Source organism: Oncorhynchus mykiss, chromosome 7, assembly GCF_013265735.2.
Source record: "Oncorhynchus mykiss isolate Arlee chromosome 7, USDA_OmykA_1.1, whole genome shotgun sequence".
NCBI classification, from domain to species: Eukaryota; Metazoa; Chordata; class Actinopteri; order Salmoniformes; family Salmonidae; genus Oncorhynchus; species Oncorhynchus mykiss.
Genome location: NC_048571.1, coordinates 83718673 through 83736064, shown reverse-complemented (window position 1 = coordinate 83736064; position 17392 = coordinate 83718673). Strand labels below are relative to the sequence as shown.

Sequence of the window (17392 nt, the reverse complement as noted above, 5' to 3'; positions counted from 1 at the left end):
GTCAACTTGTACCTTTACTTCAAACATTTTCCCTGACACCCAAAAGTACTAGTTGTACATGTTGAATGCTTAGCAGGACAGGAAATGGTCCAATTCACAAACTTATCAAGAGAACATCCATGGTCACCCCTACTACCTGATCTGACAGATTCACTAAACACAAATGCTTTGTTTGTAAATTATGTCTAAGTATGACAATTGGGTACTTTTTCCACAACTGAAGAAAAACAAGGAAATGATGCCGTCTGGTTTGCTTAACATAAAGCATGTGAAATGATGTATGCTTTTATTTTTGATACTTAAGTACACATGAAACCAAATGCTTTTAGACTTTTATTCAAGTAGTATTTTACTGGATGACTTTCACTTTCAGTTGAGTTATTATCTTTCCTTTTACTCAAGTATGACAATTGGGCCCTTTTTCCACCACTGCCTGGTATGTGTTTACGAGAAGCATGGCTTTCATTTCTATGCAAACACAAGCACATTACTTTGTCTGCCTTCTGAAAGTGAGCACTAACAAGGGATAAGTTTTGTTTCTGATGAAACATGAGTCACCCAGTGACATTGTAGATCAGCCTTTTTAAAACTCAGCTTTGATGGCTTGTATCTGCACTGTTTACGTGTATGTAGGAATCCAGAAGCATATTTTAGCCTGTTCCAATCTTGGGTTCTGTTGACAGAGGAGCAAGACAAACACAGTCAAGACTACAATCTGGTGGTAGCCTGCACAAGAAGGTGAGATTTTTTCGGGGGGTAACTAATTTGCTTAATTTGATATGTATATTTATTTTCAGGATGTATTACATAATTTACAGTATTGCTCATGTTTACAAGTTTCCAAATGTGATGAAAAAACTCTCTGTATTCTTTAATCTTGCTTATTAACAATGTTTGTTATGTCCATGCTCAGCTGCAATTTACAGTAGGCTTAGCCATTATATCAATTTGAATGCTATTGAAGCCATGTCATTTATTAGAACAACGTGGACTGCAAATGAATTCAATTTAACGTATTTAGCAAAGATAGGTTTACGTTTTGTTATTTCATTTCTGTAAGCCATTTAGCAATCTATAAAGGACTAACATTGGAATTGGTGTTGATTCCAAGGCAATACATAAAATAATGTAAATACACAACTTGAAGCAAACACGTGTTTCGCAATGGAGAATATTCTGATTGGCCAGTGAGGGGCCAAGCCTCGACACATCAGCAACTTTTTTATTCGTCAAAACCCATTCATTTCATGCCAACATCAGCAAGTGTGTTGATAATTGTGACGGTGAACATAGAGAAAATATTTCTGACACCCCCCCCCCCCCGACCCTATAAGCAGGCCTTGCTCCTTGGTTCTACATCTAGGTACAGTAAGCAGACAGACACCTTGGTTCTACATCTAGGTACTGTAGACAGCAGTGGAGGCTCCTCAGAGGAGGAAGCAGAGGACCATCCTCCTCAGTGAATTTCATAAAAATACATTTTTTTAAAACATTTATTAGATGAAACTCTATTAATTATATTCACGTCACCAAATAAGTGATTAGAACACGCTGTTTTGCAATGAAGATCTACAGTAGCATCAACAGCACTCTGTAGGGTAGCACCATGGTGTAGCCGGAGGACAGCTAGCTTCAGTCCTCCTCAGGGTACAATGACTTCAATACAATTCCTAGGAGGCTCATGGTTCTCACCCCTGTCCTCCAACACATCAGAGCTCTTGCAGCATGAACTGACATGTTTTCCACATTTTGCCTTGCAAAACTATTCTTCCCCTTTGGTGTTTTTCCTATTTTGTTGCATTACAACCTGTAATTTAAATAGATTTGGATTTGGATTTCATGTAATAGACATACACAAAATAGTCCAAAATAGTGAAGTGAAGTTAAAAAATTACTTGTTTCAAAATTAAAACAAAAGAAATAAGATTAAAAGTGGGGCGTGCATATGTATTCACCCCCTTTGCTATTAAACCCCTAAATAAGATCTGGTGCAACAACCAATTACCTTCAGAAGTCACACAATTAGATAAATAAAGTCCACCTGTGTGCAATCTAAGTGTCACATGATCTTTCAAATGATCTCAGTATATATACACCTGTTCTGAAATGCCCCCAGGGTCGGCAACACCACTAAGAAAGGGGCACCAACAAGCAAGCGACACAATGAAGACCAAGGATCTCTCCAAACAGGCCAGGGACAAAGTTGTGCAGAAGAACAGATCAGGGTTGGGTTATAAAAAATATCTGAAACTTTGAACATCCCACAGAGCACCATTAAAACCATTAAGATTGCTGTACACCAGCCTGATACCGCCTGATATAGTGGTCCTGGATGGCAGGGAGCTCGACCCTGGTGATGTACTGGGCTGTCAGCACCACCGTCTGTAGCGCTTTGTGGTCAAGAGCGGTGCGTTTGCCATACCAAGTGGTAATGCAGCCAGTCAAGATGCATTCCATGGAGCAGCTCTAGAACTTTTAGTGGACTTTGTCTCATGCAAATGAATGTTTGATTGAAATTATGCAGACAGTGTGAAATATTTTGATTAGAGTATCTTTATCATCACATAAAATCATACAATGTTGCCCTTATTATGTGTTCTGAACATAGTGACTTTTTATTCAGGAAAATGAGAAACCGGAAGGCCTGCCTCTTGTGCAGTCAGTGTATTTATAAATATTTATATTTCTGTATGAACTCAAACCATTAAGTAATGACTTTAACAATGATTACCTACTGCATTCAAAGAGAACCAACCTATAGCAGTATACTACACTCCACTTGCATCATCCTTGTGGTATTGAGAGGTAAACATGGCAATGCTTTCCCTTTTTGCACGTAAAGGATAGATCATTCCTACATGATAGAGTGCTTGCTTTGTTATCATCTGATCTTTTGTCTTTTCTGTCATCCTGTGAACCCCTGTCATTGCTGTTCACGGGAAATATTTCGTTTTTTTGGATGCTGAAAACATTTAACTTATTGCCAACCACTAGAAATGGGCATCTATTTCTGAATTAATGTGTCCAGTTGTCTTACAAAAACAAATATTTTTACTAAAGATGCACATGTTTGTCTTTCTCTTTGTCTTAGGTTGGCCATGGGTGGAAAGGGCTTCCTAGGATGTTTCATCCTGTTTATGTCTCTGGCTTCAGTATCCACTATCAAACAAACCCTTATTTCAATACATGACCTCAGGGGCATAGAGTTTGGCCACACTTTTCCTCGACATGGCCTGATGCTGCTCCACTGGCTAGCCAACAACATTCACACTGACAACAACGGCAACATGAGACTCAATTTCAACCCAACTAGGGGAGACTATGGCTTTAATTTCTATGGAAACGCTGACAGACCCCGCCCATTACCTTTTCTGCCCTCTGAAAGTGGAAGTTACTACTCATTAGGGAATATTGATGGAAATTACAACTATAATGGCGCTACGGCACTTCCTGATTATGTCACTCAAAGCTTCTACAACTCATGGATACCTGAGAGAAACAGAGACAGAGTCATGAGAGTTAGGGAGGAAGGATCCAATCAGCTCATAGTAGATGAGGTCTACATCACACAGCATTACCCGCCAAATGAAAACAGAGGAAGTGTCTATGATCCAGACAATACATACCCTGTCAGTTTCAGCCTCTTAACACAAATCCAAGTTCTCCCAACCATTACACGAGATGTAATTCAACGAATACACAATGTAGAGATCAACGACAACAGCGTGGAGAACATCTGGGGACACACACCTGGGCTGGCACTTCTTTTGGCAATTGCATTGTACTTGGCACGTCCCAAGGTCTCATTTATACAGCAAGTGTTTATTACCATGGAAAGCCAGCATCACATGCAGGATGATGAAACTAAATCGATAAAGCTTGAGGTGAAAACCACAAATAGAGGAGGTGCCAGGATCACCTTCAGTGGTATCCCCAAGAGCCTTTTGGACAAGGGTGTGATTTGTGCGCTTTATAAGAACAATGACAGTATGGACATGCTAGACTCTTCCTCAGTCATAGACGGTGCCTCTGGGTCCTTTGACACCTCAGTACCCCTCAACCCTGGTCTCCAGGCCAGGCTTCATCCGCACAAATCAATGTGGCTTTTTAAATTATGCGGGAATTACAACACATCTGAGGAGGAAATACGTAGGAGTTCTGAGTTTCATGATTCCAACAGAGAGATTCCTGTTGATATAAGCGGCTATAAGCCTAACGCCAGTCTGCAGCTCTTCGTAAAGGATGGAAAGGCCTGTGCTCGCCTGTATGTGAAAAAGTCCTTCACTGACTGGAAGAAGAAGTTTAATAACTCCTGGGTTGGGTTTTACTCTTCAGAAAAAAACAACACCAATGAATATAATACCTACCAATGGCAATGGGCTGTGAAGTTTTCTGAGGAAAGCCGCTCAGATTGGAAAGATATACCTGAGTATGACGTCTATGTGTACAGGTCTAGTATGCCCATGTCTCCTGGGGTCCAGGCCCGATTCATGCTGGAGAAATCTGGGGGTGAAAAGGCACGCACTCCACCCTGGGAGGTACATACATCAGCAATTTAAAGCACACAACTTTTTACTGGTACGTGCTTTTGTCCATTGTGTTTAGCCGGGTTCTTACATGCCCATCCTCTGCTTATTGTTAATGGATTATTATCTATGGGATTTTTCATCCTGTTTCGTATTGATTACATATGCCATTGATATTATCATTGATATCTAATTGTGTAATTGTCTCCGTCCATTTTTGTTTGTCATTTCTGAACCCTGCTTGTCCTTTTTATTGATTGATTTGAATTGCTAATCTGTGCAGAGTGTAAAAATAAAAATATAAAGAATCTGACCTCAATAAACTATTGATGAAATTGAAGTGAAAACACAATAAAAAGCTGTGAAAATCAAATAATCTTGAGCACTTAGAAGATGGTCTGAGTGCAAGGGTGAGATAATGCTATCTGGTCATGCTGATTGTTGACTAATGTCCATAGTCAGTCAGTTTTCATATTAATGTAAGGTATTATGAAGGATGGAACCATCTGTGAACTGCCAAATATACTATACACATACACAAACACACACACAGGACTGCATGAATAAGTTTTAAACCTAAAAATATAACATCTTCATTTCAAGAAAAGCATGTGTAAGTGAATTGGTTTTCCAACTTTATGAAGCTTTCTTTACCCTTCGTGCTCGGTTAGTTTAGTTTATTAATTCAACCATTTAAAAAAAACAAGCACACATAAACAATAAAGTCTGGGACTTATTTCCATCGTGGTCCTCTTGAGACAAGATGGCTGGACAGGATCAAACACAGTATGGCAGAGAAATAATACAACCAAAACAGAGAAGAAGAACATCTATCTCATCAAAAGCAGAGAAGAACATCTCTCTCATCAAAAACAGAGAAGAAGAACATCTCTCTCATCAAAAACAGAGAATAAGAACATCTATCTCATCAAAAACAGAGAAGAACATATATCTCATCATTCCAGTTACATAATAGGGGTTATTCATATGGGCACAGAAGACATCAAACATACTTTTGCTTTATTTTTAAAGCTGTCCAGAGATGACGTTGTTTTTATAGGCAACTCATTCCATTCTGAGGCTCCAGTATACAAGAAAATACCTTTTCCAGTATTATTCCTGAACCTGTATAAGCTGATCTGATGACCTGATCTGGTGCTGTGATTGTGTGCATCCCTAACACCAGGAAAGTAATCACTTAAATATCTGGGCGCAGGACCATAAATACTCCTGTAAACCAAACCTAGTTTAATCTGGGACACCCTAGCCTCAACAGGCAGCCAGTTTAGTTCCTGAAAGCAGCTGGCTGCTGCCTATGTGAGTGCATGGACTCACCTTCAAAACTACCCTGATCAACTTATTCTGGGCTATCTGGAGCTTCCCCTTCATAAGTTTAGATAAGCCCCCAAACCAGGAAGTACTAAGGTTAACAATGGGCCTCACATCCTCGATGACACAAACCTGTCTTCCTCCATTCCCGACCAGTGGGTTTGTCCGCACATGGTATGTACTGTAGGCTTCAACGCTGACATACCCTGCCGATAACATTCTCTGCCCTCTGAAATAAGTAGTTATTACTCTCTAGGGATAAATTTAATTTATTTTGAAACATGTGTTAAACAGTGGTGTTGTAGATCAGCCTTTTTAAAACTCAGTTTTACTGACCCTTGTCTCGTATCTGCCCTGTCTACTGGTTGTGTATGTAGACTACCAGAGGCATATTTTAGACAGAGGAGAGAGACAAACACAGTCAAAATTTGATTCTGGTGGTAGGCTGCACAGGAAGATTATATATTTTTTGGTTACTCATTAGTTTTATTTTGATGTGAGGACAATAATACATCATACTACAGTATCGATCAATTAACAAATTTCCAAATGTTATTTTGGAAGACCTTATGGTACATATTGTGAAGGATTAAAGTGACAGTTCACTCCAAATTCAAAGTTGTCAGAACTTTTCTGACATTTTTAGACCTAACGTTTTCATATCTAGTGGTTTAACTATGTTCCTGAACACTTTTAATGTATTGTCAAACACTAGTAAGCAATTACAGATCAAAAAATTTAAACATTTCTGAAGGTACAAACATTGACACAATTGTTGCTCTGACTTCGGTTGGCCATAAGTGGAAAAGGTTTCCTACGTTGTTTCATCCTGCTTTTGTCTCTGGCCTCATTATGCCCTATAAATGCCAATACACTGTAACCATTACCTCAATAAATGATCTCAAAGACAGAGTTTGGCCACACCTCTCCACAACATGAACTGATGAGGCTCCAGTGGCTAGCCAACGACATGAATATTGAAAACAATGGCAATATGAGAATTGATTTTGATCCAACTAGGGGAGACTATGGCATTTATTTATATGGAAATTATTGCCCTGAAAGATCCCTTCTGTTACCTTTTCTGTTGCCAGAAAGCTGAAGTTACGACTCACTAGAGAACTTGTCCCCTGAAAGAGGAAGCTACTACTCACTAGATCATTTGTCCTGTGAAAACGGAAGTTACTATTCTCTAAGGAATGTGTCCGCTGGAAGAGGAAGTTACTACTCAGTGGATAATTTGTCCTCCGAAAGAGGAAGTTACTCCTCACTAGACCAATTGTCCACTGAGAGAGGAAGTTACTACTCACTAGACCATTTGTCCACTGAAAGAGGAAGATGCTACTCACTAGACCATTTGTCCACTGAAATAGGAAGATGCTACTCACTAGACCATTTGTCCCGTGAAAGAGGAAGTTACTACTCACTAGGAAGTGTGTCCCCTGAAAGAGGAAGCTACTACTCACTAGACCATTTGTCCCGTGAAAGAGGAAGTTACTACTCACCAGGAAGGGTGTCCCCTGAAAGAGAAAGTTACTACTCACTAGGGATTTCTGCAGGAGGAAATAGAAATTACAATAACGCTACATCGAGGAGTTCAGACAGAGAATCAGGGTCAGAATTCAGTCAGCACTTAGTGAAGTCTACATCACACAGCATTTTCACCCAGATGAGTACAGGAGGGAGAAGCTGTGATCCAAGCTATACATACTGTGTGGATGTCAACCTCCTAAGAGAAATTAAAATGCTCCTTTACCGGAGGTGAAACTCCATATAAAGACGTGATTCATGAAAAAAAGTCTGAAGCATCTTGTAAAAACCTGGAGGACACCTGGTCTGCCACTTTTACTGTCAAATGTACAGTACTGAGTCAGGTAACCAACTGTACAGTACTGAGTCAGGTAACCAACTGTACAGTATTGAGTCAGGTAACCAACTGTACAGTACTGAGTCAGGTAACCAACTGTACAGTACTGAGTCAGGTAACCAACTGTACAGTATTGAGTCAGGTAACCAACTGTACAGTACTGAGTCAGGTAAACAACTCTACAGTACTGAGTCAGGTAACCAACTGTACAGTGCTGAGTCAGGTAACCAACTGTACAGTATTGAGTCAGGTAACCAACTGTACAGTGCTGAGTCAGGTAACCAACTGTACAGTACTGAGTCAGGTAACCAACTGTACAGTATTGAGTCAGGTAACCAACTGTACAGTACTGAGTCAGGTAACCAACTGTACAGTACTGAGTCAGGTAACCAACTGTACACTATTGAGTCAGGTAACCAACTGTACAGTATTGAGTCAGGTAACCAACTGTACAGTACTGAGTCAGGTAACCAACTGTACACTATTGAGTCAGGTAACCAACTGTACAGTACTGAGTCAGGTAAACAACTCTACAGTACTGAGTCAGGTAACCAACTGTACAGTACTGAGTCAGGTAACCAACTGTACAGTACTGAGTCAGGTAACCAACTGTACACTATTGAGTCAGGTAACCAACTGTACAGTATTGAGTCAGGTAACCAACTGTACAGTGCTGAGTCAGGTAACCAACTGTACAGTACTGAGTCAGGTAACCAACTGTACACTATTGAGTCAGGTAACCAACTGTACAGTACTGAGTCAGGTAAACAACTCTACAGTACTGAGTCAGGTAACCAACTGTACAGTACTGAGTCAGGTAAACAACTCTACAGTACTGAGTCAGGTAACCAACTGTACAGTACTGAGTCAGGTAACCAACTGTACAGTACTGAGTCAGGTAACCAACTGTACAGTACTGAGTCAGGTAACCAACTGTACACTATTGAGTCAGGTAACCAACTGTACAGTACTGAGTCAGGTAAACAACTGTGCAGTACTGAGTCAGGTAACCAACTGTACAGTACTGAGTCAGGTAACCAACTGTACAGTACTGAGTCAGATAACCAACTGTACAGTACTGAGTCAGGTAAACAACTCTACAGTACTGAGTCAGGTAACCAACTGTACAGTACTGAGTCAGGTAAACAACTGTACAGTATTGAGTCAGGTAACAAACTGTACAGTACTGAGTCAGGTAACCAACTGTACAGTACTGAGTCAGGTAACCAACTGTACAGTACTGAGTCAGGTAACCAACTGTACAGTACTGAGTCGGGTAAACCACCAACTGTACAGTACTGAGTCAGGTACACAACTGTACAGTACTGAGTCAGGTAAACAACTCTACAGTACTGAGTCAGGTAACCAACTGTACAGTACTGAGTCAGGTAAACAACTCTACAGTATTGAGTCAGGTAACAAACTGTACAGTACTGAGTCAGGTAACCAACTGTACAGTACTGAGTCAGGTAACCAACTGTACAGTACTGAGTCAGGTAACCAACTGTACAGTACTGAGTCGGGTAAACCACCAACTGTACAGTACTGAGTCAGGTACACAACTGTACAGTACTGAGTCAGGTAAACAACTCTACAGTACTGAGTCAGGTAACCAACTGTACAGTACTGAGTCAGGTAAACAACTCTACAGTACTGAGTCAGGTAACAAACTTTACAGTACTGAGTCAGGTAACCAACTGTACAGTACTGAGTCAGGTAACCAACTGTACAGTACTGAGTCAGGTAAACCACCAACTGTACAGTACTGAGTCAGGTAACCAACTGTACAGTACTGAGTCAGGTAAACCACCAACTGTACAGTACTGAGTCAGGTAAACAACTGTACAGTACTGAGTCAGGTAACCAACTGTACTGTACTGAGTCAGGTACCCAACTGTACAGTACTGAGTCAGGTAACCAAATGTACAGTACTGAGTCAGGTAACCTACTGTACAGTACTGAGTCAGGTAAACAACTGTACATTACTGAGTCAGGTAACCAACTGTACAGTACTGAGTCAGGTAACCAACTGTACAGTACTGAGTCAGGTAACCAACTGTACAGTACTCAGTCAGGTAACCAACTCTACAGTATTGAGTCAGGTAACCAACTGTACAGTACTGAGTCAGGTAAACAACTCTACAGTACTGAGTCAGGTAACCAACTGTACAGTACTGAGTCAGGTAAACAACTCTACAGTACCGAGTCAGGTAACCAACTGTACAGTACTGAGTCAGGTAACCAACTGTACAGTACTGAGTCAGGTAACCAACTGTACAGTACTGAGTCAGGTAACCAACTGTACAGTACTGAGTCAGGTAACCAACTGTACAGTACTGAGTCAGGTAAACCACCAACTGTACAGTATTGAGTCTGGTAAACAACTGTACAGTACTGAGTCAGGTAAACCACCAACTGTACAGTATTGAGTCAGGTAAACAATTGTACAGTACTGAGTCAGGTAAACAACTGTGCAGTACTGAGTCAGGTAAACAACTGTACAGTACTGAGTCAGGTAAACAACTGTACAGTACTGAGTCAGGTAAACAACTGTACAGTACTGAGTCAGAGAAACCACCAACTGTACAGTATTGAGTCAGGTAAACAATTGTACAGTACTGAGTCAGGTAAACAACTGTACAGTACTGAGTCAGGTAAACAACTGTGCAGTACTGAGTCAGGTAAACAACTGTACAGTACTGAGTCAGGTAAACAACTGTACAGTACTGAGTCAGGTAAACAACTGTACAGTACTGAGTCAGAGAAACCACCAACTGTACAGTACTGAGTCAGGTAAACCTCCAAATGTACAGTACTGAGTCAGGTAAACCACCAACTGTATAGTACTGAGTCAGGTAAACCTCCAACTGTACAGTACTGAGTCAGGTAAACCACCAACTGTATAGCACTGAGTCAGGTAAACCTCCAACTGTACAGTACTGAGTCAGGTAAACCTCCAACTGTACAGTACTGAGTCAGGTAAACAACTGTACAGTACTGAGTCAGAGAAACCACCAACTGTACAGTACTGAGTCAGGTAAACCTCCAACTGTACAGTACTGAGTCAGGTAAACCACCAACTGTATAGTACTGAGTCAGGTAAACCTCCAACTGTACAGTACTGAGTCAGGTAAACCACCAACTGTATAGCACTGAGTCAGGTAAACCTCCAACTGTACAGTACTGAGTCAGGTAAACCTCCAACTGTACAGTACTGAGTCAGGTAAACCACCAACTGTATAGCACTGAGTCAGGTAAACCTCCAACTGTACAGTACTGAGTCAGGTAAACAACTGTACAGTACTGAGTCAGAGAAACCACCAACTGTACAGTACTGAGTCAGGTAAACCTCCAACTGTACAGTACTGAGTCAGGTAAACCACCAACTGTATAGTACTGAGTCAGGTAAACCTCCAACTGTACAGTACTGAGTCAGGTAAACCACCAACTGTATAGCACTGAGTCAGGTAAACCTCCAACTGTACAGTACTGAGTCAGGTAAACCTCCAACTGTACAGTACTGAGTCAGGTAAACCTCCAACTGTACAGTACTGAGTCAGGTAAACCACCAACTAAACCACCAACTGTACAGTACTCCACACGCTCGAGGGGACTCAGGTAAACCACCAAGGCTTTGTGTCATTTAAATTCTGAATGACAGGATGGAGAATGACGACTTCATATTTGAAAACTACGCAAGAAGTAAAAGCCAGGATCATCTGGATCCTCAAGAGGCTTTTGGACCAGGATGTAATGGTGGTGCTTCATGAGGATAGTGATGGTGATGTTTAACTAGGCAATTAACTAGGCAACTAGGCTATTTTTGTTTAACTAGGCAAGTCAGTAAAGAACAAATTCTTATTTACAATGACAGCCCCACCCCGGCCAAACCCTAACACTGGGCCAATTGTGCGCCGCCCTATGGGACTCCCAATCACAGACGGATGTGATACAGCTTGGAATCGAAGCAAGGTCTGTAGTGATGCCTCAGCACTGAGATGCAGTGCTTTAGAAGTTAATTTGCAATCTGAATGCACTAGAACCATGCATTGTGCCTTAGACCTTTGTGCCACTCGGGAACCCCAGTAGGAGTGAGCTAGACTGTGTCTTGGCTGACAGAGACTCTGGCAACACCTCAGTACCCCTCAACCCTCTAGGTCAGGCTTCATAAAAGTATCATGCTCAACCACTGTCGGGAAGGAGGTCTGGAGAGGCTTTAAGTTTCATGATGCCAACAGAGAGAATCCTGCTGATAATTTTAGCTATGATTCCAGTCTGCAGCTCTCCGTAAAGGATGGAAAGGCCTGCGCTCGCCTGTATGTGACGAAGTCCTTCACTGACTGGAAGGAGAAGTTAAATAACTCCTGGGTGGGGTTCAACTCTTCCCTTAATAAATTCATGCTCTACTATAATACCTGGCAATGGGCAGTGTCTTTTCCGAAAGAAATACAATCAGATTTTGGAGGGCTTAGCTGAATATAACGTCTATATCTAGTATAGTCATCGCTCCTGTGGTCCCGGTCTGATTTATGCTGCAGTGTAGATCCAGTGAAATAGCCCTACTATGCCTTGCGAGAGAGTTGTGCTCAGACAAATCATATCGTAAAGGGATTATAGATGAGCTGTAGTGACAGTAGAAATTGACAGAGAAATCACCCTGTCATGTACAATGCATCAACAATTTACACAATAATACAGTTATTTAAATTTTTTAGTGTTAGCATTGTGTTGTACATTATTTGGTTCTTAGATGTGCTTCTTCTGCCTTTCAGGTTTATATATTATTACACAGTATCCTGTTTCATATTGATTACGCAACGTTGATAATGTAGCTGATAACGGACTGTGTAAATACCTCTTGTCAGTGTTTGTTTCATTTCTACACCCTGCTTGTACTTTTTATTGATTGATTTTGCTAATCTGTGTGAAATGTGAAAGAAAGAGAGCCAGTTCTCGCCATCTGGTCAATCAAATGGGGGAAAAAATAAACACTTGTGAACAGTCAAGTTTGACTCATCCTCAACATAATGAAAAGCTGACAGGTTCTGGAGCTGGTCAATGCAGATTTATTGAATTCAGTCAATGAAATTGTTCAATTTTGAGCTTGACGCTTTTGCCGATGAGTGTCAAGTATTTACATACTGTATCAGACAAGGTTTTGAAAGAAGCCACCCGAAGACAAACAAACAAACAAGTAAACAAACACACACACAGAGCAATGATTACAGCATCAACGGTGGTTTTGATTAGCATTAGCATAGCATGCATTAATAATCTAAACGCTGCATTCACCTTTCTAGATCACTTCAGATATTATGATTAGCATTAGCATAGCATGCATTAATAATCTAAACGCTGCATTCACCTTTCTAGATCACTTCAGATATTATGATTAGCATTAGCATAGCATGCATTAATAGTCTAAACGCTGCATTCACCTTTCTAGATCACTTCAGATATTATGATATGTGAAGTGAAATAGAATGATATAACATCTCTGGAGAGACCATTATGGGGGATTGTGTGTAGATTGATTTAAGAAAAAAACAAAGAATTTAATCAATTTTGAGAATAAGTCTGTAACGTAACAACATGTAGAAAAAGTGAAAGGGTCTGAATACTTTCTGAATGCACTGTAACCAGATACATAAACAGCCATCTATGGTCTAGCTACCGGTATAGGGACCAACCTTTTCCACATGGTAGGGTACTAGGGTCCTTTTGGCAGGGCACGCAAACCATAGTTGGCTGTGCATCCTGCTGGAAACATGCATTGTCGAACCAGAGCCAAGGCATGGTCAATCCGTATAGGACCTTTTCAATCTCAAATGGCAGTGATCCTTTGGCACGTGTTGGGGGCGATGAAACAACAAAGCCCCATTCAATGAAAGGAAGTGGAGTGGGCGGCGGAGCCATTTGCATGTCGAGCTTGGCAAAACGGGGCATGAATTGTTGACATCCAAACTCATTGTGATGCACTCAGGTTACAAACTAGGTTTTAGACGAGACTTCTTGACCAACATTATCAACATTATTATTACAATTTGTAGTCAATTTTGACATTAGAATACATGTTTCTGACTCATATCGATTATTTGATTTTTAGGGGCAGCAGTTCATTAAGTGAAATATTAGCTTGATCTAGAGTTTATTACAGTATGGCAAATCTAATTAAGTTAATTTGCAATAATAGTGTTTCACGTGATTTTTGAATGATTACCTCATCTCCATATACCCCAACACATACAAGTATCTGTAAGGTCCCTCAGTCAAGTAGTGAATTTCAAACACAGTTTCAACCACAAAGACCAGGGAGATTTTCCAATGCCTCGCAACGAAGGGCACCTATTGGTAGATTGGTAAAAAAATATATATATAACAGACATTGAATATCCCTTTGAGCATGGTGAAGTTAATAATTACACTTTGGATGGTGTATCAATACACCCAGTCACTAGAGAGATACAGTCGTCCATCTCTCTTATTGGCCGGAGAGGAAGGAAAACCTTCTGGGATTTCACCATGAAGCCAATTTATGACTTTATTACAGCTACAGAGTTTAATGTTATAAGAAAAAGCTGGGGATGGATCAACAACATTGTAGTTACTCCACAATACTGACCTAAATGACAGAGTGAAAAGAAGGAAGCCAGTACTGAATACAACATATTCCATAACATGCATCCTGTTTGCACTAAAGTAAAATTGCAACAAAAATTGTATTTTTTTTGTACTGAATAGAAAGCATTATGTTTGGGGCAAATCCAACTGAAGACATCACTGAGTACTACTATTCTTAGCATGGTCGCTGAATCATGTTATGGCTAATCTTGTAATCATTAAGGACTGGGGTCTTTCTATATACAAGCATACCAGTGAGGATTTCCTACACTGGACAACTTGTTACAGCTGTTGACAAGTCATTGATAATAATCTGCCAAATTTTGTCATGTCATTACATTAAGATATAAACGGGATCATAGCTATATTCAAGAGTTTAACCATTTCAAATTCACGAGTTTAACCATTTCTCATGGTTGGTGTCTTGACGTACTTGTCCAAAATCATGTTACATAAAACATAATTTTTCTTTCCTTGTATTTATGGCAGTGTAAGTTGTTGTTAAATCCAGGGGCGCAACTTCGGTTTTAGAAGTGGGGGGGACATCATTTCATTTTTTAAAATTCTTTCTGTCGGATTAACACGGCATGGTCGTAAAGCACACCGTTGCCTCATTTTCTATCACATTATTCTTTATACAGATATCAGAAATGGATTGTAACTGCTGGAAATGCTGCTGCAAGGCCAGTAGGAGGCACTCTTTATTTTGTTCTAAAAAATACTGTATATGTCAATGCCCCTGGGCAGTGATTGGGGACATTGCCCTGTGTAAGGTGTTTTCTTTCGGATGGGACGTTAAAAGTCTGTCCTGACTCTCTGTCATCACTGAAGATCCCATGGCACTTATCGTAAGAGTAGGGGTGTTAACCCCGGTGTCCTGGCTAAATTCCCAATCTGGTCCTCATACCATCATGGTCACCTAATCATCCCCAACTTCAAAACGGCTCATTCATCCCCCCTCCTCTCCACTGTAACTGTCCCCCGGGTCGTTGCTGAGAATGTGCTCTCAGTCAACTTACCTGGTAAAATAATAACAATTGTTCAGCAGTCTTATGGCTTGGGGGTATTTGTACTTGTATTTATTAAAGATCCCTATTAGCTGCTGCCAAAACAGCAGCTGCTCTTCCCGGTATAAGCTGTTTTGGAGCCTTTTTGTCCCATACTTGGCGCTCGATACAGCATGCCGTGCGGTGGCAGAGAGAACAGTTTATGACTAGGGTGGCTGGAGTGCTTGACACTTTTTTGGGGGCCTTCCTCTGACACCACCTGGTATAGAGGTCCTGGATGGCAGGAAGTTCAGCACCATACGCACTACCCAGTTTTTCCTGGATCCACGTTGAATCTAATAATTGATGTTGATAGTCTGTTGTTTCCTGCTTGATTTACAGCAAGGTCTTGTTAGATTTTAACAGAGAAAGCATCAAGGTAATGAGTCTATGTTTGCATATGTTTTCTTGCCTTGGATTGGAGACCTACTCTTCTGTGCATAGTTTGTGTGGGATAGACTATTGTGCAACACCCGACTTATAAATGTTTCTGGATATAATGACAACAAATGACATGGTCTACTGGGCTTCTCGATATGATCTGGTAATGAAATAGCATGACAAATAACCTTTTGTGTCCCTTGTTAGAACGTTTTAACACTGGTGCAGAGGAACAGAATACCAATTCATAAAGATACATCCATACATTATGGACTTTTAAGATAAACCATAAGAAGTGTTTATTGGAAAAAATGCTTTAAAACTGCTCCGGCTAATAGAAAGGATAATTGTTTCATTGAATGTTACTTTTGGTAATCAATTAGATTCCTTCTACGGTTTTCTCCCTATTGATGAGATGTATTTGAGATAATTGTTTTAGTTTTTCAGTGTTATAATTCGTGTGTATATTTTGTTTTCGTGTAATTTCACGAGGACCACAATGGAAATACGTGATCATATCACATGTAGTTGTACTGCCATTGATAAAAGATTGTTCAACTATTTTAGCTGAACAACATGCCAGTGTTTTTTTATTTAGTTATAGTCTTAAAACACTTTTTAGTCTTAGTCACATTTTAGTCATTTCATTTTAGTCTTAGTCACATTTCAGGCAACTAAAACTAGAACAGTTCGGTCTAGTTTTAGTCGCAGGTATTTTTTGTCACATAATAGTCAGTGCATTTTATTCTATATATTAAATAATGAATATTTAGGCTACTTCTAACTTCCATCATGTGAACCTTCTGTTCAGAAAGTATTCATACCCTTGTCTTATTCCACATGTTGGTACTGCCTGAATTAAAAACGGATGAAACAGATTTTTTTTCTCTCATCCATGATGACAAAGTGACAACATGTTTTTAGACATTTTTGCACATTTATTGAAAATAATAAACAGAAACATCATATTTTACGCAAATGAACTTAATTAGATTTGCCATACTGTAATGAACTTCAGATCAAGCTAATATTTCACTTAATGAACTACTGCCCCTAAAAACCAACTAATCGATTAGAGTCAGAAATATGTATTCTAATGTCAAAATTGACTACAAATTGTAATAATAATGTTGATAATGTTGGTCAAGAAGAATCGTCTAAAACCTAGTTTGTAACCTGAGTGCATCACAATGAGTTTGGATGTCAACAATTCATGCCCCCTTTTGCCAAGCTCGACATGCAAATCGCTCCGCCGCCCACTCCACTTCCTTTCATTGAATGGGGCTTTGTTGTTTCATCGCCCCCAACACGTGCCAAAGGATCACTGCCATTTGAGATTGAAAAGGTCCTATACGGATTGACCGTGACTTGGCTCTGGTTCGACAATGCATGTTTCCAGCAGGATGCACAGCCAACTATGGTTTGCGTGCCCTGCCAAAAGGCCCCTAGTACCCTACCATGTGGAATAGGTTGGTCCCTATACCGGTAGCTAGACCATAGACGGCTGTTTATGTATCTGGTTACAGTGCATTCAGAAAGTATTCAGACCCTTTCACTTTTTCTACATGTTGTTACGTTACAGACTTATTCTCAAAATTGATTAAATTCTTTGTTTTTTTCTT

At 40.2% G+C, this 17392-nt stretch overlaps 1 protein-coding gene across 1 annotated transcript; it reads left to right on the top strand.

The window, feature by feature from the left end:
• Window positions 1-567: 567 nt before the first annotated feature.
• LOC110528625 lies at window positions 568-4880 on the top strand. Its single transcript, XM_036984239.1, has 2 exons — window positions 568-738; window positions 3092-4880. Exon 2 carries the CDS (start codon window positions 3099-3101, stop codon window positions 4557-4559), a length of 1461 nt encoding a protein of 486 aa, XP_036840134.1. The 5' UTR covers window positions 568-738; window positions 3092-3098; the 3' UTR covers window positions 4560-4880.
• Window positions 4881-17392: the final 12512 nt, after the last annotated feature.

Coding starts and splice junctions, on each gene's coding strand:
- LOC110528625 (XM_036984239.1), top strand. CDS start 3,099: ATGGGTGGAAAGGGCTTCCTAGGATGTTTCATCCTGTTTATGTCTCTG.